At 57.3% G+C, this 24941-nt stretch overlaps 1 protein-coding gene across 2 annotated transcripts in view; it reads right to left on the bottom strand.

Moving 5' to 3' along the window:
- Positions 1–219: 219 nt before the first annotated feature.
- Positions 220–24941, bottom strand: part of FLNA (filamin A) — a 27546-nt gene continuing 2824 nt past the window's right edge. Inside the window, exons 2-48 of one of the 2 annotated variants that reach the window (XM_012813198.2) lie at positions 22950–23439; positions 19836–20084; positions 19638–19735; positions 19391–19538; positions 18641–18759; positions 18462–18539; positions 18207–18369; positions 17923–18123; positions 17230–17367; positions 17023–17146; positions 16746–16882; positions 16451–16644; positions 16107–16220; positions 15872–16015; positions 15175–15298; positions 14932–15092; positions 14758–14848; positions 14511–14680; positions 14162–14279; positions 13780–14042; positions 12935–13532; positions 12667–12840; positions 12423–12585; positions 12182–12342; positions 11922–12092; positions 11453–11576; positions 11207–11363; positions 10372–10561; positions 10193–10216; positions 7459–7706; positions 7251–7346; positions 7019–7121; positions 6791–6931; positions 6575–6703; positions 6204–6377; positions 5938–6099; positions 5645–5848; positions 5416–5568; positions 5186–5308; positions 4814–5080; positions 4539–4676; positions 4201–4316; positions 3523–3655; positions 2122–2298; positions 1738–1956; positions 1448–1651; positions 220–708 (exon numbers count right to left, since the gene is read on the bottom strand). In XM_012813198.2, coding sequence (XP_012668652.1) covers positions 521–708; positions 1448–1651; positions 1738–1956; positions 2122–2298; positions 3523–3655; positions 4201–4316; positions 4539–4676; positions 4814–5080; positions 5186–5308; positions 5416–5568; positions 5645–5848; positions 5938–6099; positions 6204–6377; positions 6575–6703; positions 6791–6931; positions 7019–7121; positions 7251–7346; positions 7459–7706; positions 10193–10216; positions 10372–10561; positions 11207–11363; positions 11453–11576; positions 11922–12092; positions 12182–12342; positions 12423–12585; positions 12667–12840; positions 12935–13532; positions 13780–14042; positions 14162–14279; positions 14511–14680; positions 14758–14848; positions 14932–15092; positions 15175–15298; positions 15872–16015; positions 16107–16220; positions 16451–16644; positions 16746–16882; positions 17023–17146; positions 17230–17367; positions 17923–18123; positions 18207–18369; positions 18462–18539; positions 18641–18759; positions 19391–19538; positions 19638–19735; positions 19836–20084; positions 22950–23322 — 7944 coding nt within the window. In that variant the 5' untranslated portion in view covers positions 23323–23439 and the 3' untranslated portion in view covers positions 220–520. Of the gene's footprint in view, positions 709–1447; positions 1652–1737; positions 1957–2121; positions 2299–3522; positions 3656–4200; positions 4317–4538; positions 4677–4813; positions 5081–5185; positions 5309–5415; positions 5569–5644; positions 5849–5937; positions 6100–6203; positions 6378–6574; positions 6704–6790; positions 6932–7018; positions 7122–7250; positions 7347–7458; positions 7707–10192; positions 10217–10371; positions 10562–11206; positions 11364–11452; positions 11577–11921; positions 12093–12181; positions 12343–12422; positions 12586–12666; positions 12841–12934; positions 13533–13779; positions 14043–14161; positions 14280–14510; positions 14681–14757; positions 14849–14931; positions 15093–15174; positions 15299–15871; positions 16016–16106; positions 16221–16450; positions 16645–16745; positions 16883–17022; positions 17147–17229; positions 17368–17922; positions 18124–18206; positions 18370–18461; positions 18540–18640; positions 18760–19390; positions 19539–19637; positions 19736–19835; positions 20085–22949; positions 23440–24941 lie in introns of those variants that run through there. The other variant, XM_012813197.2, reaches the window with a different exon arrangement.

Consider the following 24941-nt stretch of genomic DNA (forward strand, 5'->3'; position numbering starts at 1 on the left):
TCTTTGCTCACGCTGGCTTGAGGCCAGAGAGGCAGATGTGGGTGGAGCTTCCTGGAGTCAGGAGTTGGGTGAAACAGCCCCTGGGCACTAGGGTAGCAGGAGGGGCCCCCTGGAGGCACAGCAGCCTGTGCTTGGCCCAATTTGTCTGCCCTGTTAGCACCTTCACCTGGTCAGCCTGGACTCAGCCCACTTTCCCAAGAGCTACAGCCACCCAAAGGAGAATGGAAGCAAAATTTTATTCCTCTTGGCTGGGGGAGAGAACTAGTGGGTGGTTGTGACCACTCTATCCATCCCTCACCCCTCCCAAAACCAAAGAAGACAGGTGGCACCACCAAACGGCTTCCTCTGCCCAAGTGAAAGCCAAGAGGCCAGAGGCTACCTGGAGAGGCAGGTGAGCACAGCGCAGGGTGGGGAGCCACAGTGAGGCAATGGCTGAGAAGGGGCAAGGCAGAGCTGCTCAGGTAGCGGGGCGGGCATGAGGATATGTCACGGGAGCTGCTGGCTGGCATGGGTACCAGGCTCAGGGCACCACAACACGGTAGGGGCTGCCTGGGATGTGTTCATCACCCCACTTGACCACCAGCATGTACTCCCCCTTGTCCTTGAGCAGGTAGGAGACACTGTAGAGCCGGCTGCCAACATGCTTCACCAAGATCTCCTCACAGGGTGTCCTTGGGCCGTGGACTCCCACCAGCAACATGTTGTTTCCTGAAACAGCAGTGAGGATCCTCCGTTCTGAGGGGCCTCGGTCATAGCCTTATAGCCCCATAGCCCCCTTCCTTCAGCTATGACTGTGCCAGCCCCTCTTCCCTGCCAGATATCCTCTCCCTAGCTTACTCTACAGCCACAGCCCTTTTGAAAGAGCTGCCTGGGGAACTCCAGCTCCTCTAAGACATTTTCTTAGGAGTAAAGGAGATGTCAGGGAGGCCCAGTAGGAGGTGGCTCCAGAAGTGCCAGGCACACCCCACACCCCAAAGGTAGATCTTCCCTCCTCCCAGATACCGCTCATCCTGTTACTTCTGGCCTTTTCTTTCTTTCTTTTTTTTTTTTTTAATTTGCAGTTTTTGGTGGGGCTGGGTTTGAACCCGCCACCTCTGGCATATGGGGCCAGCGCCCTACTCCTTTGAGTCACAGGCACCACCCATTTTTCTTTTTTTTTTCTTTTTGAGATTGAGTCTCACTATGTTGCCCCTGGTAGAGTGCCGTGGCGTCACAGCTCACAGCAACCTCAAACTCTTGCCTCAGCCTCCCAAGTAGCTGGGACTATAGGCGCCCACCACAACGCCTGGCTATTTTGTTGTTGATGTCATTGTTGGTTAGCTGGCCCGGACTGTACTCGAACCCACCAACCTTGGTGTATGGGGCCAGCACTGTAACCACTATGCTACAGGTGCCAAGCCTGGCCTTTTCTTTCTAGAAGGCTGGGCCAGGAGCCTGTGTTGCCCACCTGCTTTGCTGCAGTCTACTGTGAAGCTGCTCTTCTGGCCTATATAGGCCTTGCTCAGCCCTAGGCCCTTGGCAACCACCTTGCTGGCATCAGTAGGACCTGGGCCAGGGGTCCCATGTTGGGGGGTACTGGCAGCCTTGGTCAGGGAGTCCACAAACACTGATGATGTCTCATGGAGGCTGTGATTGCTGACAAGACGGGGACCTACAGGGCAGAGTGGATGGAGCTAAGAAGTGGCTGAGTATCAGGCATTAGGTGGGCAGGTGCTAGCAGCCTGGCCCTAGGCTCACCTGTGACTTTGGCCTTGAAGGGGCTGCCCCCAATGTGGTAGGGGCCGCCATACTTGATGGAGATGAGGTAGCTGCCAGGTGCCATGGGAGTATAGGTGACACGATACCCCTCAGAGCATTCCTGGCAATCCATCTTTACCTTGGAGGGGCCATCAATGGTCACTGACAAGGCACCAGCTCCTGCATTGCTTGTGTTCACAATAAACTCAGCTGGGCTCCCTGAGAACATGAGAGGTCAGGTGGACAGGTGGCCTGGCCTGCCTCCCTGTCCTCAGCCACCCTTTGTAGGCTTATCACCTCCAGGCCCCTCCTGTTATAACCAAGAGCTTAGAGACAAGGTCCTAGCAGCTGTGTCTACACCTGAAGCTGCACCCATGGACCTACCTGTAACGCCACCTTCTAGGCCTGCTCCATAGGCAGACACTAGGCCTGGGTCCCCTCCATGCCCAGGCTCCCCAACGCGGATCTTGAAGGGGCTGCCAGGGATGTGAGTGCCATTGAACTTGACATCAATTAGGTAAACACCATTCTCCCGTGGGATGAAACGTACGGCATACTTATCTGAAGAGCACAAGGACACACTGTGGGCCTGGAGTCCCTCCCCTATAACCAGCAAATGGAATCTTCAAGAATGCCTCAATCCTGACCCTCCCTGTTTTCTTTACCCAGTGGTTCCTTGGGGCCCATTCTGCTGTTTCCAGGGCCATGCTGGGCACCCAAAACCTGTAGCTCATGGGGACAGAAATCTTTTTTTTTTTTTAAGACAAAGAGACAGGAGTGTTAACTTTGTCACACTCAGTAGAGTGCCTTGGCATCATAGCTCACAGCAATCTCCAACCCCTGGGCTTAGGCGATTCTCTTGCCTCAGCCTCCCAAGTAACACAAGGTCTGGCTATTTTTTATTTTTTTGAGACAGAGCCTCAAGCTGTCACTCTGGATAGAGTGCAGTGGCATCACAGCTCACAGCCACCTCCAACTCCTGGGCGCAAGCAATTCTCCTGTCTCCGCCTCCCAAGTAGCTGGGACTACAGGCACCTGCCACAAAGCCCAGCTATTTTTTTTGGTTGTAGTTATCATTGTTTGGCGGGCCTGGGCTAGATTCGAACCTGCCAGCTCAGGTGTATGTGGCTAGTACCTTAGCCGCTTGAGCCATAGGCACCGAGCCAGCCACAGGCGCCAAGCCCCGGCTAATTTTTTTGTTGCAATTTGACCGAGGCTGGGTTTGAACCTGCCCTCGGTATATGGGGCTGGTGCCCTACTCACTGAGCCACAGGTGCCACCCGACAGAAATCTTTTATAAGTGAAAAACACTCCTCTCTGCTGCCTCAGAAAGGTTACCATGAATACCCTCTATGTATTAATAGGGGCTCAGAGACAGACAGGAACTTACTTCAGGTTACGAAGCTGGGAAACAGCATAACCAGACTGTGAAACTACTGACAGAATCCATTGAGTCCCCTGGCTACAGGGCTAGGAGACAGTATGGCTAGATTTTGGGTCTCACCCTCTCAAGACTGCACACTACTACATACAGAAGATCTTCCTAGTGGCTGTGGCTGCCAAAGTCAGATAGATCGCCAAGAGCTTGGGTCACCAGGCAAGGAAGGGTAGCCTGGCTGAGGGGGCCCAGAACTTAAGGCCCCAGTCTTTGCTGCTTACAGAATCTGTACCTTCCTTTGTATTCTCTGCCTGCTTCCAGCCAGCTGGGCAGGGCTTGGAAAGGCTTGCTGCCCCCAGCAAGGCCGAGGCAGATGGCTGGGTGGCCGGGCAGGGACAGGGCCTCACCTTGGTCAATCTCTGTGACATAGCACTCCTCCAGGGCTCCCGAGGGGCTGTGCACCTTGGCATCAATTGCCCCCTTGGCCCCGTTCAGGCTGACTGCAAAAGAGGCTGGCTGGTTGACCTTTAGCCCTGACTCCTAGAAGCACAGATGTGGTTAGATGAGGTAGCTAGGGCAAGGGAGGAGGGCAGGGCCCCAGATGTAGGATAGGAGGCCCACAGGTTGCACTTACCCATCTGGCGTCTAATTTGGTTTAAAGAGGGAGAGCCAATGATTTGCAAGGGGCAGCAAGCCACAGGCACACAATGCCCTCCTCATTCTCCCCACCCACACTGCCTTAGAACTACATTCTGCAATCACACCCAGATAGCAGAAAGGGAGGGTGGCCCCACCCTGTGAGCAGCACCCAGCCCCAGTAGGCTGTCCCTCTTTAAACCTCAGCCCTAGTGCTCAAGGGGCACAGGCTTCTGTTCAAAGCCTTTAGACCTGAGACACGAGAAAAACTCCACGCGGTGGGCAGGTTCCTTCCTGCCAACCCCAAGCGTGGGCTGCACCCGGACAGAGCAGAGGCCTGGTGCTCAGAGCTGGGCCAGGAAGGTCACTCGACAGGCCTGCTCTGCATGGTGGCTCTGCTCTGGCCAGGTCCAAAAGCCCCAGGCGGGCAGTTTCTCTCAGTGCCTCACCTGAAGACTAGAAACAGTAAGGCGGCGGGCATCGCCAGACGGAGAAGCCACAGGCACCACGAAGGGGCTGTCAGGGATGTGCTCCTCGTTGAACTTGACTGAGACCTCGTAGTCACCTGGGCAAAAGGAGAAAATAAGGCTGTGCTGAGGGGCCCCCCATGGTGAGCACATCAGGAAGCCCTGGCTCATTGGCTTGTGGATTGTCCACCTCCCACAAACAGCCTAAGTGGCCTTAGGACCTCAAGGTGGAGGCGGGAGCCAGGCAGGCTGCTGTCTGTGCCCCAGGGCCCAGCACCTACACTCAAGCCCATCTCCAACCCTAGACAGGCTCCTAGTACCTGGTTCCTGGACTACATAGGCTACACCGCAGGAGCCATCTTTGCGGTCCTCGAATGAAATCTCAGCCTTGCTGGGGCCCTCAACAGCAATGGCCAGGCCACCGGCACCAGCTTCCCTGGTCCAGATGCTGAATTCAGCTGTGGAAGAACAGTGTGTCCTCAAGGAAGGTTGCTCCCCTGGCCTCTAAACATAGCCAAGATCCATGTGGCTGCTAGCTTCTTCCTCTGCCAACCCTGCCCAGGAGAGCCAGAGCCCAGTGGGTAAGAAGGCCTACCTGGCACTCCGGCTTCAGCCCTTTCTAGGCCAGGGCCTCCAGCGCGGACCTTATGGGCTCCTCCTTCCCCAAGGGGCCCCACAGTGAACTGGAAAGGGCTTCCAGGGACGTGCTGGCCCTTATACTTGACGCTGACCGTATGTGTGCCCATCTCGGCAGGCACAAAGCGGATACAGTAGGTGTGGTTCTCCCCTTCCACAATCTCGGCCTCGTGGCTCTTGCCTGATGGACTGGTCACCTGTGCTGTCATGTCTTGGATGCTAATTTCTGTAAGGTAGGGAATAGCCTAGTGACCAGAAGCTGTGGGACTCACCCCTCCACTTGGGGCTGCTTGAGTCTCAGGAACCCTCCCCAGCTCCCTACAGCCCCTACCAGGGATCTTCAGGCTGAGATCACAGTGACTCCCTACATTGGCCACTGAAGGGGCCCGTCGCCTTCGTGTGATGCTCTCTTTTACCCTGCCCTCGCCTGTTACCTTCACGGAGAAGGGGCTGCCTGCAGGAAGAAAACACAGCCCATGCCCCACATAGGTTACATGCTGCAGGTGGCCTCAGGGTGTGGGCTGCTAAGTGACAGGGGAGGCACATGGCTACTGCACTCACCAGGCACATGCTGGTCAGCAAACTTGATGTTGATGATGTAGTTGCCAGGCTCTGTAGGGCAGTAGGTGACCCTGCAGGTACCATCCTCCAGGTCCTCTGTGTTGATGTCCACCTTGCTAGGGCCCTCAATGGATAAGCTAAGCCCACCATAGCCTAGGGAATGGACACCCCTGAGCCAGTGTGCCAAGCACCATGGTCCCACCCCAGCTGACAGGCAGTTACCACCTACCTGCATCTCGAGTGTCAATGATAAACTCTGCAGGCTCAAAGGTGTGGCCTTCATGGAGGCCCTGACCTGACACCCGAACGCGGCTGGCATCCCCAATCTCTGACTGGCTGATCACTACTGGGATAGGGCTGCTGGCCACATGCTGGCCATTCTTCTTCACATGTACGAGGTGCTCCCCTGTCTCCTTGGGCACGAATGAAATTCCTGGGCAAGGGCAGGGCTGTCAGCCAGGGCATGGGCCCCCAAAGACTCCCTTGCTTCCAAAAGAACCCTGGACCCCTTTGGCCTCTTACCCACGTGGCCATTACGCAGCCTCTTCAGCAGACAGGGCTCTTCCCGGCCTGAGGGTGGCACCACAGTGGCTGTCAGCAGGCTGAGGTCCGTCTCCGAGATGTTGATGGGGATGTCAGCAGCAGACCCCACCTTCAGGTGGGACATACGCATTGAATCGTCACCTAGAAGAGGGCAGGGCATCCATCACTGTGCATCCAGCCACAGGACCCAGAAGACCACATCCGCCTCATTGCCTGCCTCCAGCATTGTTCTTGGTGCCACCCACCTGTGACCCTGGCAGTAAAAGGGCTGCCTGGGATGTGCTGCTCATTGTACTTGACTAGGATGCTGTAGTCACCAGGTAGTACAGGCAGGTAGGAGACACTGCATGTCCCATCCTGGTTGTCTGTGCAGCTGATTTCTGCTTTGGATGGACCCTCGATGGCCAGTGACAGGCCCCCTGGAGAAAGTTATGGGTGAGTATGGGAACCGTCTCCAGGGACATGTTGCTAGGCCAGCACAGGTAAGGATCCCTGTAGGCCAAGTAGAGCCCAGCATGGCAGGGCAGAAGCCCCATTCAAGGATGTCTTCCGAATCCAGCCCTTGGCCAGGTGAGGGTATCCCAAGTACACAGGTCAAGAGAGGGCTACTGCTCACCCTCTCCTGCATCCTTGGTGTTGACGGTGAAGGTAGCAGGCTTGTTGACCACTCCATGGGTAAGGCCAGGCCCATAGGCAGTAACGTGGCCACAGTTGACATAATCCACGTAGAACTGCAAGGGGCTTCCTAAGGCAGGAAGAAGGGCCTCATGGAATGGCACTCTTGTGTCTCTCTGTGAGGGAGGTGGGATGGGCTGAGGCACGGCAAGCCCACCTGGGATGTGCATGTTGTCATAGCGGATGTCCATCTCGTGTAGGCCAGCCTCGCTCGGCACATACCGCACAGTCACAGTGCCATCCTTGTTGTCAGTGATGGCAGGCTGTGCCACCTTTCCTGAGGGCATCCGAACCTCCCCTATGGAGCAGCAGGGCTGGGGTCAGGGGAGCCCATGGTACACCCTGGCTGCCTTAGTACCTGAGCACCCTCCCAGCCCCCACTCACCAGTGATCTCTCCCTTCTTGATCGTGAAGGGGATGACGAGGTCAAAGGGCCTCAGGCTTGTCACATCCAGCCCATTGACACCCACAAGGGGCCTCTCTGGGGCCTGCAATGGAGAAGAGGACCTGCGTGAGGGGCAAGAGGGGTCTGGGGGCCCTCCTCGCAGAACACCCTGCAAGCCAACCCCAAAGTTCCCTTGGGCTGGGCAAGCTGGGAGGGGTGGACCAGCCCATACCCAGGTCTGCTGGCCACCTTGGGCATAGGTATACTGTGGAGAGAGCTGCTGAGACCGTAGTGGGGGCTGCACTGTGGGCTGGTCTCCAGCCAGAGCCTGCAGGGCAAAGCAAAAGAGCTGGAGACTCTGTGACCACATAGGGCCCCCAGGGAGACAAGCCAGGACCTGTCCAGGCCCCCTTGCTGACCCGCTGCTGGCCCTTTCTCACCGTCACTTGGAAGGGACTGTTGGGCACATGTTCACCACCAAAGCGCACGCAGATGATATATTTGCCCGGCTGAGGGGCTGTGTAGAAGATGTCAAAGGTGCCGTCTTCATTCTCTACCACATCCACATCTACTTCTGAGCCATCAGGGGTACACACGGTACAAGTCACCTTGCCTTTGCCTGCTGCCTTTGTGTCCACAGTGATCACTGTCTCCTCCCCAATCTGGATGGTGGGGCCTATGCCAGCACCTGGTGGGGCAGAATGGGTCCCCAAAGGGGGGCCAGCACATGAGCTTATACTAAGGCTGCTCCTGTCTGCCTGCCACCCACACAGGCTTCTTACTACCATCAAGCACAGCCAGGCCTCCCACCCCACCCTAACCAAGCCGGGATGGCGAGTGGTTTCTCAGAAGGCAGGAAGGGTTCTCCTGACCACCTCAAGTGCCCATGTGGGAGAGGTGCAATAGGTGGCACCTAGGTGCCCAGGAGGAAAAGGACCATCCCAGCACAAGAGTTGACTGCCACCTTCCTTGCCAACTTAGCCTCAGCCAGCACCATGGCCCATGCTGACAAATGCCAGTGCTCTGTCTAAGTCCATGGCTGGCCACACCCCTGTGGCCTGGCCTCAGACCCTGGTGCTGTGTGTGCACACCGTGAGGCAGAGTCCTGCTGCAGTTTGGTGGGGTAATATGATATTCGCTTCCCTACCCCCAGGCCTGAAGGTGAACGTTTCCTGACAACTGAGAATGCTCACTCAACCAGAGGCTCAAGGTGAGAAGCAGCCCAGCACAGGCAGGGGCAGAGAAGCAGGGAGGCAGTGGGGTTAGCACCCAAGTAGCGCAGCACAGCAGGCTTGGCAGACTGGTGGCAGCACCCGAGGAGACAGGGAACAGGAGGCCCAAGCCACAGCCACCACTGATGGGTTGCAAGGGTAGAGCAGCTGAGCAGCCTCCAAGGCCCCAGAGTGCCCGAGGAAAGGGGAAAGACAGTGACGTTATGATCTGGGGCTGAGCCGTGGAGGCTTGAAGGGCTGTGGGCTGTGAGGCCTGGCAGTGAGAGCATTCCCTGCAGCCTGGTCCTCTGACAGGGAGGCAGCTGGGAGCAAGGAAACCTACTTGAAGGCTAAGTGCAAGGGGACCTGCCACCAAGTCCCCCTAGCTGTTGAGGATTCCTGCTGCACTAGGCTGCATGCTGGCCTTCCACAGCCCAGGCGGCTGTGCTGAGCTCTAAATCTAACCACCTGCTGCCCACACTGCCCTGGGCAGCCTCACTCATGCCTGCCCCACACCATCTAACTGGTGATGTGGGCCCCAAGCTCACGGGTGCCCCTGACTCCCCCATTCCCCACCCAGGCCCCAGCCCATCAGCAGGTCTCAGCCACTCCATCCTCAAAATACACCCTTTAATTTGGTTCCCCCATGAAGCCTCATGGCCACCAGCCTGGCCCAAGCCACCCCTCTGGCTTGCCCAAGAGCAATGTCAGCTCCATAGCTGAGATCCCTGCCTCCATTCTGCACACAGTGGCTAGAGAAACTGAAGTCACTCTAAGTCTTGCACTGCTCTGCCTCCCCTAGTCCACCGCCCTGCACACACACCTGTCATTTAAGATCCCACAGGCTACTCTACAAAGTCCTCTAGCTCCTGTCAGAAAACCCTAGCCACAGCTCAGCGCCTGTGGCTCAAGTGGCTAAGGCGCCAGCCATATACACCTAAGGTGGTGGGTTCGAATCCAGCCTGGGCCCGTCAAAAACAACAATGAGGCTGCAACCAAAAAATAGCCAGGCATTGTGGTGGGTGCCTGTGGTCCCAGCTACTTGGGAGGCTGAGGCAAGAGACTCGCTTGAGCCCAAGAGTTGGAGGTTGCTGTGAGCTGTGATGCCATAGCACTCTACCCAGGGGTAAAGCTTGAGGTTCTGTCTCAAAAAAAAAGAAAAAAAAAATAGAAAACCCTAGCCACCCTCTAATCCTATCCTTGGCCACTCTGCCCAAGTGCCAGGCCTGCAGCTATTAGAGGCCCTTGAGTAGTTGTAGCCTCTTATAAATATCCCTGGGGTGGCCCTGGGGCCAGGGCAGGTGAACCTCCATGCCTGATTGGACGGACACTGCCTGAATAACGTCACTGCTGGGGAGGACAGGAGAAGGGAGGGAAGGAGGGAGACACCAAAGAGTGCACTTTGGGGCTCTGAGGCTAGGCCAGACCCCACCATGCTGGCCGCCCAAGCAGTTGACACTGGCGCTACTGCACTACCAGCCAGCCCCACCCGTTCATGCACCTCCCCCAGCCTGGGACACAGAGGCCCCTGGGAGTTGGGGATGGGGGTCTGTGGATCTGGCCAGGGCTGGGGACTTTCCATTGAGGAAGGCAGACCCTTTGACCCCTTGGCCCACACAGGAGCTCTTATGCTTCCCCAGGGTGCCGAGATCCTCAGACCCTAAAGTCCCCAGTGGGGTGCCTCTCAGGATGCCCCTCAGCCCAAAGCTCTCAGCTGCAACCCAAGTTCTCAGATGGGAAATAAAGGCCCAGAGGGGAAAGGCTAGAAGAGTCATGGCTCAGCTCAGAAGCCTCCCTGGGTGCTAACCCTTCAGCCCATGGTCTTGCGCAGCCCCCACCCCCCACTCTGTCCCTGTCTAGAGCTGCAGCTGGAACTGTCCTGGGAATTAGCCCCCAGAGCAAAAGAAGCTACCCCTCTGGGCAGGAGGAGGGGCATTGGGAGTGGCCCCAGCAAGCAGCTTACCTAGCCCGTGACCTCCGATTGACACTGAGGTGAGAGGGCAGAGAGCAAGGAGAAAGGTCAGGTGAGTCACTCAAGGGGGCGGCCCCCACTCCCACACGCCGCCCCAAGCAGCGAGCCCTTGCACACAGGCACACCCAAGCCGCGTGCGGAGCACAGTGGCCACTGGTAGGCTGGCTCACCTGTGACTGTGCATTTGCTGGCATCCCCAGTGGGCACAGCACGCACGCGGTATGGGGAGAAGGGAATCTCATCACCACCATACTTGATAAGGATGGTGTAGCGGCCTGTGACATCTGGCACATAGGCCACTGTATATGTGCCATCGTGGTTGTCTTGGATGTGTGTCTTCTTGGGTTTGCCTTCAGGGTCCTGGTGGACATAAAGGCACACAGGTGGTTGGCCCAAACCTTAACCAGGCTTAGGCCTGCCCCAGGCCCTCCCAAGGAGTACCAAGCACTGATGCTACAGGAACAGCCTTCAGGATTCTCAACTGCCACAGCCTCAAATGGTTGCCTGCACCTGGAATTGTCCTTTATTTTCCCACAGGCAGAGTCCAGAATGGAAACCCTAAAATGGTGAATGTTTCCCCACATGACAATGGACAGGGCCTGGGAGCTTGGTGCCCATCTTTCCCCAAATCCCAGCCACAGCTCTTGGGTCCCCTCCTGTGGGGCCTGCTTAGGAGCTTAACTGGGAGTTTCTGGGGTTCTGTTCTTATACCTACCCCATGAGACGATCACAGGAGGGGAAATGGAGGCATTGAATGCTTTGGTAATATGCTCAAAAGTCAGCAGTGAGCAAGTGTGTATGTGTGGAAGCCTGTGCTTGTCACTTCCAATTCTAAGGGAGTCATAGCCTTAGCAAACCAAAGGCAAAGAACCTGCCCTTACATGCCCTCCCTGGTACAATTCCCCAGGGAGACTGAATATCCCAACTGGCCAGTCACCTGGACCCCCTTGTCTACCCTCCCTGTGCCTGGAGCTATAACCCAGCTTGGGAAGCCATTGAGCTCACCGTGATCTGGACAGCCAGCAGGCCCTCCCCGGCATCTTTTGCATCAATGGTGAACTCCACAGGCAGGCTGGCGGGCACGCCAGTGGTGTTGAGCCCAGGGCCACTAGCTTTTACCTTGCTGGCATCATGTGTAGGCAATACCTTGACCTTGAAGGGGCTGTGGGGCCAGGGTGTTATGAGTGGTCAGACAGGCTCTCAGCACCCAGTCTGGCCCTCTCCCCACAGGTGGTGGGCCGCGTCTCATACCTCCGGGGAACCTCCTCTTCTCCATACAGCACTGAGATGCTATAGGGCCCTTCTCGGCTAGGCACATAGTTGACAGTCTGGGTGCCATCAGCATTGTCCACGACGTCCACTGGCTCCACTAGGCCTGGCCCCAGTCCCAGGGACAGAGCCTCAGCCAGCCTCCTTGACCCCCACCCCTACCCCCACCATGCTAGGGCCCCAGGCCTAGACCCCACTTCATCCTCAACTCTGGGATGGCCCTGAGCCCCTGCAGAACAAAAGACACCAATGTAGAGACATCTTGGACCCTTGCCTGCCTTCCCTCTCACCACATCAGCTCAATGGGGCCATGTTCTATCTGGTCCATTATCTCCTAGTTTCCCTGCTGGCTCCACTGTCACTTGAGGCTCTGCCTGCACATCTGCTAGTCTCCCTGCCCAGGCCCTTCCACAAGGATGCCGCCCCTAGCTCTCAGGCATGTAATACTCACCTTTAGGTCCTTGTACTTTGACCTGCAGCGGGGCCACACCAGCCTTGGTCGTGTCCACCTGAAAGGACTGAGGGAGGTTGGCACGGACCATGCCTGGACTAAGGCCAGGCCCAGAGCACTTGACCTTGGATGCATCTGTCACATCATGTACAGGGACCTTGAAAGGACTGCCTGGGGGTGGGCAGAGGGATGGCAACTGCATAAGACAGAGTGAGGATGAGTTAACAGTCCCAGCCATGCCTTGGCCACCACCTCCTCACCTGGCACTTGGTGGCCACCATAGGTGACATTAAGGCTGTAGGTACCAGGCTCATAAGGGATATATTCGACTGAACAACTGCCATCCTTATTATCCATGCAGGACATCTTGGCCTCAGAGGGGCCCTCAACAGCCAGGCCCAGGCCCCCTGTGCCAGCTCCCCTGATCCAAATAGACAGCTTGTTATTCCCTGGCATTCCCAAGCCCATCATCTGCCCCTGCCCCCTAGGCAGCTTGCTCACCTGGTCTCCACGGTGAACTTGTTAGGGTTATTGGTAGTGCCACTTTGGATACCTGGCCCATGGACACGTACCCGGGAAGGGTCACAGCCCTCAGTCACGGGCACCTGGAAGGGGCTGCTGGGCACAGGACTGCCATCGTAGGTCACATCCACAGAGTGGAGTCCTGGAGGAGAGGGCAAGTGAGGTCAGGAGGAGCCTGGGCTGGCCCCTCCTAGCCCCTGCCCAAGGGAACACCAGAGCGCACCCTCCTCATAAGGCGTATACTCCACTTTGTAGGTGCCATCGCCACAGTCCTGCACATAGGTCTCAGTCAGGTTGCCTGAGGGATTGGCCACACGGGCCTTGACATGTGGCCCTCCGGTCTGTGTCAGAGCCCGGGCATCCACACTGAACTCGGTAGTGGCCTCCCGGAAGACACCTAGGAAGGGATACAGGGAGAAGGCATGGGGGTCTAGGAGCTCTGTCTCCCTATGTGCACCCTCCCCCACATGGCCCATGGAGGGAACCCTTACCTTGGCCCTCGATCCCAGGCCCATAACACTGAACGCCTGAGGTGTCCACTGCAGGCTCTACCTGAAGTTTGCTGGGGAAGTTGGGCACAGGCTGGCCACCATACTTGATGGTAACGGTATAGGCCCCAGGGCAGAGAGGAATGTAGGTGATGGTGTGTGTGCCATCGCCATGGTCTTGGATGTACACCTCAGCTGGCAGACCTGCCTCCGAGCAGATCTCGATGGTCAGCTCTGCATTGCCTGCACTTGAACAGTCCACTTGAAACTGGCCCACCTCACCAGCAGTGGCTCGTTCTAGCCCGGGGCCAGAACACTTGACCTTGGATGCGTCAAAACAAGGAACTATGTGCGCCTTGAATGGGGAGCCAGGAATGTGGGTGTCAGCGAAGAGGATGTTGATATTGTAGTCCCCAGGCTCGGTGGGTACATAGGACACAGAGCATGTACCATCCCCGTTGTCCAGGCACTCGAGCTGTGCCTCACAGGGGCCCTCCACTGTCAGGCCTAGGCCACCTGTGCCAGCACCCTTGGTGTCGATGGTGAAGCGGGCAGGGGAGCCTGCACTGCCCCCCTGCAGCCCTGGCCCAAATGCCTTTACCTGAGGGAAGGGGGCATGAAGAGCAAGGCTACCTCCCTGACCCCAGACCTCCAGTCTGACCCTCCATCATGCTCCTTTGGCCTTCCCACCCCCACCAAATAGGGATACAGGCAAGCTTTGGGCTGCCTGATGGCTGGACCACCTATTAACCATAAGGACAAAAGCGAAAGGGCAAGGACAAGTCTAGAGAAGAAGGGTGACCTCTGGTAAACTCTACCCCAATTAGTACCCCTCACACCCCAATTACCTTACTAGGCTTGGTGGGGGCGATGGCTTCCAGAGGAAAAGGGCTGCCAGGCACAGGTATGCCATCAAAGGTCACCTCCACCTCATAGGGCCCCTCCTCACGGGGCACAAAGCGCACCACACTATTATCAGCCCCAAGGCCTGGCTCCACCTTGCAGGGCACCACTGCACCTGAGGGGCCCACAATCTTGGATGCTACTTTGCCTTGACCACCGGCACCTTTCGATTTGACTGTGAACTCCTGGTCTTTGCCAACATCCACCTCTGTTGAGATGATGAAAGGAAGGAAAGGAATGTGAAACTCAGCTCAGGCAGCCCCTGGGGTGAGACTCTAGCTAAAGAGTAATCCTCAGTGACCACAGCAAGGGCCCCCAAATACTTACTCTCTCCCAGGCCAGACACCTTGATCTTGCTGAGGTCCAAGCTTGGAGATACTCCCACTGAGAAAGGGCTCTTGGGGATGGGATCACCTCCATAAGTGACACTGATACCTACAGGACCCTGGGAGGGGTGCAGAAGTCATGGATCAAGGCCCTGGTTTTCCTGGTCTGCAGTTGCCCCAGTTTGGCTGTGTTCCCCAACACTCCTCCAGTACCTCCATGCCTACTCTCTACTCTCTCCCAAGTGAGAAACCAGAGTGAGTAGGAAGCCCTCTGCAGTGGCCCACCTAGGCCCCCATGCAGGATCAGTAACTACACAGTGGGCAGGGAGTGGCTGGGGCAGGATGGCTACCTGCTGCACAGGAGTGTACTTGACTGTGTAAGTATTATCATGATGGTCAATGATATCCACATCTCGCACTGCATCCCCCTTGGCAAACCCTGAGAACTGGACATCTAGCTTGCCCTTGCCAGCAGCTTTGGCGTTGACTGTGAAGTGGGTGGGTTTGCCGAGCTCCACACCTGAGGAGACAGTGATTACTTCCTGTGCCCTCCTGCCCTCAATGACCCCCAACCTCCTACAGGGTACTTTTCCTCACCTGTACGACTAAGACCAGGGCCCTCAGCCTTCACCTTGCTGGCATCATGGGAGGGCTCCACTTTAACCCGAATGGGACTGGTGGGTGTGGCCTGCAGGTGGTGGTAAAAGAAGGGCTGAGAGGGCAGCACCCCTATACTCATAAGTCTTAGGAGCTGGGAGCTACAGCACCTACCTGGTCAGCAAAGAGGACCATAATAGTGTAGCTGCCAGCTCCACGGGGTGTGTACTTGACTGTGAATGTGTCATTGTCATTGCGGATAATGTCGAAGTCAATGTCGGCCTCAGCAGGGCCCACCACACCTGGGGCACACTTGATGCCGATGCTGACATCCCCTGTGGTGGGGGAAAGCATGGAGGCTAGGACTTGGCAAAGACACTTGGCCCACCTGTCTCCCTCCCCATAACCAGGCCTTACCCTGGCCAGCCTCTGTGCAGTCCACAGTGAAATAGGTGGGCTCATGGGCCTTGAGCCCAGTCTTGGCCACTCCTGGGCCATACACCTTGACCTTGTTTGGGTGGCTGCCAGCTCCCACATTCACCTGCAAGGTACAGGGGCAAGTGCAAGGGTTTGGAGGAGGGGTAGAATCTTTCTTAGTTATTACTGACTACCAGCAGGCACGCAAAATGGTGTAATTGCCTTGGGAAGTGTGGTAGTTCCTCACACAATTAAATATAGAGTGGCCATGTGATGTTGCAATTCCACTTCTAGGTAACTACCCAAGAAAAATGAAAACATGTCTACACTAACACTTGTACCCAGATGTTCATAGCAGCACTACTCACAGTAACCAAAGGAAAAACATCCTAAGTGTCCATCAGCAAATGGACAGATAAAATATGGTTGTTCAGACAATGAAGTATTATCAGCCATGAGAAGGAATAAAGTACTGATGGACGCAGATCTATACAGACAGAAAGCAGGCCAGGGTCTAGGGACGGCAAGATGGGAGGGAACTTCTTTTTTAGATAATGAAAAACACCCTACACATAGACTATGGCGATGGCTGCACAACTCTGAATGTATTAAAACTCAGAGTTGTCCACTTGAAATGGACAAATTGTATAGTAGATGAACTTCATCTGGGGCAAAAGCCTGCAGGGGTCCAGCTCACCCTGAAGGGGCTGTTGGGGATGCTGACGCCTCCCCAGGACACCATGGCTGTGTGTTTCACTGGCTTCCTGGGCACATAGGAGCAGCTGTAAGTGCCATTGCCGTTGTCCTTGACTGATGCTTCCACAGGGCAGCCCTCGTTATCCTGCAAGGAAGCCAGGAACAAGGTGCCTGCTGGTCAATGCCCAGGCCTGGGTGCCCACCCACCCTACATCCAAAACAAGAGGGCACTCCACCTGGACTTGGACCCGGAGAGGGGCCTTGCCACCATGCTTGGCATCCACTGTGAACTCTGCTGGCTTGTTGACAGCCACACCAGTCTTCTCTAATCCAGGCCCACGTGCTTTCACCTGATAGGAAACCACTCAAATCTCAGGAGACCAAGTCTCAAGGCCACCAAAGCTACAAACCAGGCAGGTGACCAGAGGGATAGAGTGGCAGTGATCACACTGCCAGTGATAGCAGCTCTGTGCCTGGCCCAGGCCCTAGCATGGCTGACAGGAAGGGGATCTGCCCACCCCACCTGGCCCATAAGCAGAAGCAGGAAGCTGAAACTCAGGCAGTGCCATGTGCCCTTTACCCTGTCTGGGTGGAAGTCCTGGGGTGCATCGCGGATGTCAGCCATGAAAGGACTGAGGCGGATGTCCTCGCTGTTGCACAGCACGTGAACTGCATACTCGCCAGCCTCTTGGGGCCAGTAGCGCACATCACAGGAGCCATCGCCCTTGTCATCACATTCGATCTTGGCCTGTGAGGGGCCTTCTACCGAGAAGCCTGACAAGAGCCACCAGTCCCATCAGAACTCTGTACCCTCAGAGTAGGCTGCCTCTGCCACCCTCTGCCCCCAGGTGCCCACATTGCAGCCTCCAACTTACCCAGGGTGCCTACATCGTCCCCAATGGCCTCCACCACAAAGTCCGCTGACTTGCCAACGACACCGCCCTCCAGCCCAGGGCCCCAGGCCCGTACCTTCTGATTGCCACACTCAGTGCCCACCTTGACCTCAAAGGGGCTGAAAATGGGAGAACCAGAATGCTGAGGGGTGTACCCCTGGGGTTAGGCAGGAAGACCTATTTGCCCCTCCCATTGGGTGGGGACACAGGAAGGACATGGGGTGTGCAAAAAGGGGAGGGAAATGCCCAGGGGCCTCACCTGCGCCCGATGTTCTGACCACCCCATGTGATGGTGACCGTGTATGTGCCGGGAACCGTGGGGTAATACTCGAAACCATAAACGCCATCCCCCAGGTCCTTCTGCTTCACTCGCTCCTCACCCTCTGCCAGATAAGGAGGGCCTCAGGCCTACCTGGCAGCAAACCTGAAGGCTTCTGCCACCCACCCCAGCCCCAGGCCAACTTACTGGGGCCCTTCACAGTGACCTTCAGCTCCCCACTGCCAGCGCCCTTTGTGTACACCTTGAAGTCGGCTGTTTCCTTCGCCCGCACACCTTTGGGCTGGAGGCCCCGGCCAATGGCCCGGCAGGCGCCTGGGTTACAGGCTGTGGGCAGAGGGGCCAACTGAGCTGCTGGGAGCTGGGGCTGGGACTGCCCCACCCTTCCTCCCACAGGGCCAGGCCATCACGATTAGAGGGTCCCTCAGGGCTTGGCTGGTGAAGGACATGCAAAAAAGAACTGGAATAACTGGCACCCCAGGACTATAGCCTGGGCCAGGAAATAACAGCCGCCTCCCGCCTGATCCACACCAGTCCCCAGAGTTCTGCCCAGCCCTCCCTCCAAGAAGAAGACAGATCCAAGTACCGTTGACCCTGTGGGCAGAGCAGAGAGCAGCAGGTTTCTAGACAGCTGGAGCGAGCTCTTCCGAAGGTGAAAGCGTGGAGAGGAGAGAGATGGAGAGTGGCGAGGAGGAAGAAGAGGAGGAAGAGGAAGGGTCCCAGCAAGGGAAGAAAGACAGCATGTGCCCAGACAGTGGAAGCTCAGAGACCAGGGGTACTTGGGCGGGGTGATGTGGCAAGACTAGTCTCTGGGGGCTCCCCCCTCCTGTGGGAAGCCCAGGCTGCAATGCCACAGTGGAGGGTGGCCAGGGCTGGGCCTACCTTGGCCAACAGTGACAATGTAGGGGCTGCGAGGGATTGGCATGCCAGCAAATGTGACATGCACCATGTAGACACCCTCCATGGTGGGCTGGTAGCTACAGCGATACGTGCTGTCACCCCGAGCCTCCAGCTGAGACTCCACTGTGCCCTTCTGTCCTGCAGGGTCCTGGATCACGACCTCTACCTCGCCCGTGCCAGCTCCTGCCATAAGGCACCAGCTCAGTTCCTGAGTCACAAGGCAACTCTCCCCATAGACCACCCAGGCCTCAGAAGCCTCCCCTCACCTGCTGTGAAGATCTCAAAGTAGGTGGTCTTATTGGCAATGTTGCCACTGGGCTCCAGGCCGGGACCTTGGGCAGTCACTTTGCTGGCATCACCCTGTGACTTGTCCACATACACCTCAAAGGGACTCTTTGCAATATGCTGGCCAGCAAAGAGCACAGTGACCTGCTCCCAGGAGGGACAGGCTGTGAGAGCAGGGTAAGGGCCCTCTAGCCACTGCCTGCAGCCACCAGCCTCCCTGCTAACCAAGTGCTCACCTTATGAGTCCCTGTGACCTCAGGGACATACCAGACAGAGAAGGTACGGTTCTTGTCATTATTGGCAGTCACCTTTGCCTGTGGTGGGAAGGAGCCCCTTAGCCTCTGCTATAAGCAGCCCCACCATTAGGGGGCACTGCAGGGGCCTCCCCTGCCAGCCTTCCCACAAGTGGCCTTACCTCCTCCTGGTGTCCAGCTGGGTCTTCCACGTACACCAGCACCTCTCCCTGGCCAGCACTTCTGGTCTCCACAGTGAACTCTGCCCGCTTCTTCACCATATTGCCTGTAGGCTCAATCCCTGCCAACAGAGGGTGAGCAAGCCATGGCCAGCTGTTATGGCCACAGCCTTGCCTCTCCAGACATGAAGGCAAGCAAGTAGACACTAAGGGACACAGCATCAAGCTCCCATCCCTCTGCAGACTCCATGCCTCTGCCTGTTGGCCTCCCAGCCAGTCATGTCCCAAACTGGGTTAGTTCAGCATGCTCCAGCACATTGAGGCTGGCCTCTGGAGCTATCTGTGCTCTTGCTGCTGCCACAGGCCTGTGTCTATTTTCTGGAACATTTGGGTTTGCTGCTCTGCTGTGGCTGCCCAACACTTTGCCTGGACCTCTGCCCCGTGTGATCCCCTGACTGGGTTTCAGGTCCCTGCTCCTCTACCTGGTTCATCTCCATTTATAGTAAAACCCACTAAGTTTCTCTGAGGCAGCTGCCACAGGCTTAAGTGACTTGAAGAACTTACTGGCACTCTCTTGTCTATTCAAGTGACCAATATTAACCATTCTTAACCCACTCCTGTCTGAGTCTTGAGTAGTGTTTGTCACCTAGCCACTATGTGACAGAAGATACCTTGGGTCCTCCAAGTTGAGAGGACACTGTCCTGCAGGGAAGACAGCAGCCCACAGGTGTACCTCTGGCTGGGATCCCTCACCTGGCCCATAGGCTCGAGCTTTCTTCGGGTTCAGTTTGGGCCGCAGGGGGGCCCCTGGCTTCAGCTTGGCCTTGGGGAACTGGGACAGGTAGGTCATGACAGAATGCTCATCCACATTGGGGTCCACGATCTCCTCAGGGGTAATCACCTGACACAAGCAGAAACCGGGAGCCATTGGGCCTCTGAGTTTCTCCCCATAGGAAACACGTCCCCCCAAAAGCCTGGGCTAGGCCAGGCAGTAGTGTACCTGTGGGATGCCCAGCCAGTCGTCTGCCTGCTGCATGGCCTCCCGTGCATTGTTTACGGGCTTGCTGGCATCCCAGGAGTCCCAATCAGGACACAAGCCTGTAGCACAAAGAAGGTTGTGAGTCTCGGGTCTGCAGGACCCTCGTATAGGTTGCCCAGCTAGCCCAGCCCCATCACGCCCACCCCTGCACCTCCTTACCTGGGGCACAGCTATCCACAAGGGCACCCAAGGCCCGGCCACTCTGCCAGTCCCGACTAAAATTGGTGATGGGCAGTTGTGGCAGCTTATTCTGGATCCAGCCCAGGAGCCGCTGCTTAGGCGTCTGCTTTTTGGCCTCCTCATCCTCTTCCTCATCCCACATGGGCATGGAGATGGAGTAGTGCAGGATCAGAGTCCAGATGAGGCCTAGGATCAGCTTCAGGTTCCCATCCACAATGGCCTTGCTATCTGTGAGGCAAAGGAGTGGCAGCACTGGGCAGTAAGGGCTAACCTGGCATTCCTGTCCTTCTACCAGTCTTGGAGGAGGAGTCCAGACAAGGAGTCAGACCACTTTCAGGCTGTGAGTTCAAGAAGAAAGGAAAGTCCTTCTCCCAGCCAGAGGCAAGGTGTGGATCAGGACCTCTTTGCCCAAGGTCTCCATGGGGATACTAGGTGTGTTCAGAGGGAAGGAGATTTCTGCGGAGAGGGGAGAAACCCACAGACATACACTAATAATACAGTGCAATAAAGGAGACTCTGCTGGAAGCCCTATGCCCTGAAGGAGGGGCAGAAGACAGACATATTCTATATGCAGCTGCCACATTTCCAGGGGTCTGTGGGAAACCAGGAGGAGTAGTCCAGCTCCAGCTGAACTAGAATCCGGGGCCCTGACCTCAACAGCTGGGCTGGGGCTAAAGAGGAAGACCAGCTGGCAGAGGGTAGTTGGGAAATATAATTGCTGTCCCAGGGTAGGTGAGTGGTGTGAGACAGGGGAAGTAGAAGAGTTGGGCAAGGATCCTTTGGGTGAAGGGGTTGAACCCCACCCCTCCCCACTTCCTCCCCACTCCACAATCAAGCTAGGAATTAGGAGGCTGCTAGGAACGACTATAGGCTATTGGCTCAGGGGAGGGGCCAGGGGCCCAAAGGAACCAGTGTTGGGCCACATGGCCCTAACTTACCAGGCCCATTGGGAAATGTTGGGGTGATGGTCAGGAGACACTGTGGGGGGCCCCCTCACCCAGCTGGAGGAGGAAGCTGAGTGAGCCTGGGTTGGACACTCATGGCCCTGCTTGTGAGTTTGGGTGGGGTCCCCACATTCTGCTGCTTCAGCAGAGCCCACTTGGCTGCCACCCACTGTCTACCCCACTTGCCACCAAATGGGCCCCTTCGCCTCAGGCAGCCACCATGTTTACCACAGGGGAAGTGGTTAGGGCGGGCACCTTTTACCCCCCCATCACCATGGCAACACCCTGTGGGTTCTGGGCTCCACCCAAGGCCACTTTTGGGTCTCTTAGCCTTTTTAAAGGGGGGTGGCGTGGGCTTTCTATGAGTTCATCTTTGGAAACCCTGCTGGCCTGCCCCATAATCAGAGAAAATACTTGCCTGGTGAGTCAACTCATGGAGGGAGGAAGGATGCAGAGGGGATGGACACCATCAAAGGCCAGTGGCCAACCTGTCCTGGCAGTGCCTGGAGCACCAGCTAAGCTCCTCAAAGCACAGCAGCTTCCCCCATTCCCAGGTTGGTCCTGGCCCCACCTGACTGTCTTTCACGTCTCCAAATAGCTGGGGGGATGGCAGGGTAAGAAGAGGGTCAGAGAAGACCCAAGGCACAAGGCCAGCCAAGGCTTCCTATAAGGCTCCCACAGTGAGGGTCCTGGGTCCATCCTAAGAGCCCATGGTGACCTGCACCAGCAAAGCAAGGCCTGGCCTGGCCTCCCATCCCTGGTAAGTAAAGCCAGGCCCTCCCCTGTGCACATTAGGCCAGCCTATGCCAGACCCATCCCCCTCTCAAGAGAGGGTGGGAAGAACCAGGGCCCAGGGCTAGGAGACTGTCTGGATGGCCACGCCCCATCCCACCCCCTTTCCCCAGCCCCTAGGCTAGCCAGCCCCCACCCTCCCCTAATCACTGCTGCTTTCCAACATTTTTTTGCCTTATATGGCAAAGCTCTGGGAACTAGGCCTGCTCCAGCCAGCTCACAAGGAGGAGGGGAGAAGGGGAGGAGACCACCCCCCAAGAGCTGGGGTGTGGCCTGCCTCCCCACATCCGGTTGCCCCCCCCCACCCAGGACTCAGAGATGACTCAGCTTGGCTAGACTGAAGCTGAGACTGGAGGAGTGGGCCTCAACTGGCATTCCAAAGAAAGAACTTGGGCTTTTGGGACCTATTCTCTGAATGGCTGAGGGAACCCAAGTCCCTCACGTCTTGGGACATTCCAGAGCAGTTGGGATAACTGAAAGGCCCCTTTCAATTCTGACAATAAGATTCATTCCTCTCCCTGCTCCACATTGCCAAGTCACCAGTACCAGTGCCTGTGCATGAGCTGCCCCCATCTTGAGAAAGGCCTGGGATGCTGCAGTAAGCCTGGTCAATGCCAGCGTCTCAAGCCCAGTGACACAGATACTAGACTGGCAATGAGCCCAGTGCACACTGGAGCTCCTCCCAACAAACAACTGCATTCTAGATGCAAAAATCCAACGTCTACATGGAAGCAAGAGTTTGTCCCAAGATGAACAACAAAGTTGGCATCCAGGAAGCCAGGTCCCTCACTCAACCACGCCCATCTCACCTCTGGTTGCATGCAGTTCTACTAGCTATGCTTCTCTCTGGCCCCCAAGTTCCCTGGGATAGATCTAAACTGGGGACAGAAGAAGCCCACAACCATAGACAAAGGAACCCCACAAGCTCCAATCCCCACTTTGGAATTACAGGGGCTCCTGAAGGCGAAAGGGCCCTCTTTAAACTCCTATAATGGAAAAAGCCAGGCCTCCTCCTTCCTCGGGGATAGGGCACGGGGTGCAGCGCCAGGAGCCTGGACAGTGCCCGCCCCCAGGCCCTCTTTCACCGCGGGCACAGCGGCGGGGGCGCGGCCTGCAGAGGATGTGAGCTCAGCCTGGGCGCTGGCCAGCCGGGGCGTAGCCTATGGGGGCACGTAGCGGTTCGCACGCCTGGCCGGTCAGCCCGCCCGTGCGCCTTTGTTCTCTAGGCCCTCGTAGAGTAGGACAGCCCCGGGGGCCCCGGCCTCCAGCTAGAGACGGGGGATTTGAAGGGATCTGCCTGGGGTGGGGGATGGAAAGACGCACAGAGTCCCTGTCTCTGCCCGTTTGGCTCCCTCACCTATGGACACGAGTTTGATGCTCTCGCGATCCAGGAACTCGAGTGCCACTGACACGTTCTCGAGCTGCATCTGGCGGAAGGTGGGCCGCTGGTTGTGCTTGCGGTGCATTTTCTTCTGGCTGAGCACTTCGAGCAGCGCGATAAGCCGTAGCCCATCGCTCAGGTCCGTCTGCAGGTTGGCGATGCGCTTGCTCACGCACTTGAGATGCTCATTGCACCAGCGCGTGAACGTGTTCTGCTGAATCTTCTTCCACGGTGCATCCTCCGCTAGATCCTTCTCCGTGGCCGGCATCTCAGCGTCCCGCGTGTCGGAACCGCCACCCGGAGCCGCGCCCGCCGCGCTCTGGCCAGCCCGGGTGTGGGAGCTACTCATTTTGAAGCGCGAGGAGCTGGGGGGCGGTGCTGTAGACTCTGCGAGGGGACGGCCCTTTAATTAAAGTCGTAGGCGCTTCGGCGCGCGCACAAGACGAAGCAGAGAGCGATGGTTGCACTGCGGGGAGAGCGAGCCCTTTAAAAGAGCGTAGGGGCGGGGCCAGGGGGCGGGCTTCCAGGGGGCGGACCCGCGGGGTGGGGCTTTGGGGGCAGCGCCCTCCCCGCCCCACCCCGCCCGTTGGAATGCCCTCATTTAGGCCCGCTCCAGCTCTTGCGACGCGAACTGCGAACTTCAGGTTTTTAAAGAGGGTCGATGGGCCCTAAAAGGGAGCAAAGAGGTTCTCAGATCCTCAGGCTTTGCGCCACCGCTGCCGGAAACTCGCCCCAGAGCAAGGAAAGGCGGTGCAGCATCTGGCACAAGACCCCTTAGCCTCCAGCCGCACGCCTTACAAGGGACTTTCCTTCCCCCAAGGGCCCCTGCGGGGGGTGGGATGGCTCTGGACCTTGAGTCAATAGGGCTCCGACCGGTCCCTGCAACACCCTCTCCCGCTCCCTACCGTTGTCCCCCTTCCCCGACCTCCCAGCTGCCCAGGCAGCAGAGGGCAGGGGCCGAATCCTATGAGCGAATCCTCGGAAAGCCCGGGCCCCGGCAGACCGCTCGAAGGGCTTTGCGTGCGCAACACGGGGGAAGCGGCTGCCCGGTAGGGCCCCGCAGACCCCCTGGCCCAGGCCCGCCTTCCCCGTCTGCACGGCGCTCGCCCGCTCGCCTGCACACCTGCGCCCGCTACCTCCGTTCCCACCGCCTCCTCTGCTCTCCCCTTCCTTCCTCCTCCCTCGCCCCACCTGGTCGTAAATGAGGCACTAGGCCAGGAAACCGCCAGTGCTCCAGGAGCCAGCAGCCTTCGAAGGGACCCAGGCACGCCAGTGGGCACGGGCAGAGGGCGTGCGAGCTGGCCTAGCCTTCCGTGCTGTTCACCCGGGACACTGGGGGCCTACGGGGGCGGGGTATTTCCTCCCTGTCGGAATGGCCCCCAGAGTGACCCTGGTCCAGCATGGCCGGGCAGGGGGGAGGCAGTGGTCCGCTCAAGTGTTCTCTGGTTGGTCTTCAGGTGTGGTGGCAGGTAAAGAGGGGACCCGAGGACGTGGGCAGGCAGAGGACTGGGGTTTGTGAAACATAATGTGGCAAGGCTTGTTCAGGAGCCTGGATTATGTTCCCAGAGCAATGGAGAGCTATTCACTCAAAATTAATTTTTTGGTAGATAATTCTGGAGATGCAGAGGCTGCTGTGGTGAGATGAAGACCAGCAAAGGCATAGGGACAAGGGAACTGTTGGGGACACTCATTGCTACTCTCTCTAGTCAAGAGAAGCCAGACTGGCTTGGTGCCTGTAGCTGAAGTGGCTAGGGCGCCAGCCACATACACAGGAGCTGGCCGGTTCGAATCCAGCCTGGGCCCCCCAAAGAATGACAACTACAACTTAAAAATAGCTGGATGTTGTGGCAGATGCCTATAGTCACAGCTACTTGGGAGGCTGAGGCAAGAGAATCGCTTAAGCCCAAGAGTTTGAGGTTGCTGCGAGCTATGACGCCACAGCTCTTTACCCAGGGCCACAGCTTGAGA

Source organism: Otolemur garnettii, unplaced genomic scaffold (assembly GCF_000181295.1).
Source record: "Otolemur garnettii isolate 467f Iridium unplaced genomic scaffold, OtoGar3 scaffold00249, whole genome shotgun sequence".
In the NCBI taxonomy this organism is placed as follows: Eukaryota; Metazoa; Chordata; class Mammalia; order Primates; family Galagidae; genus Otolemur; species Otolemur garnettii.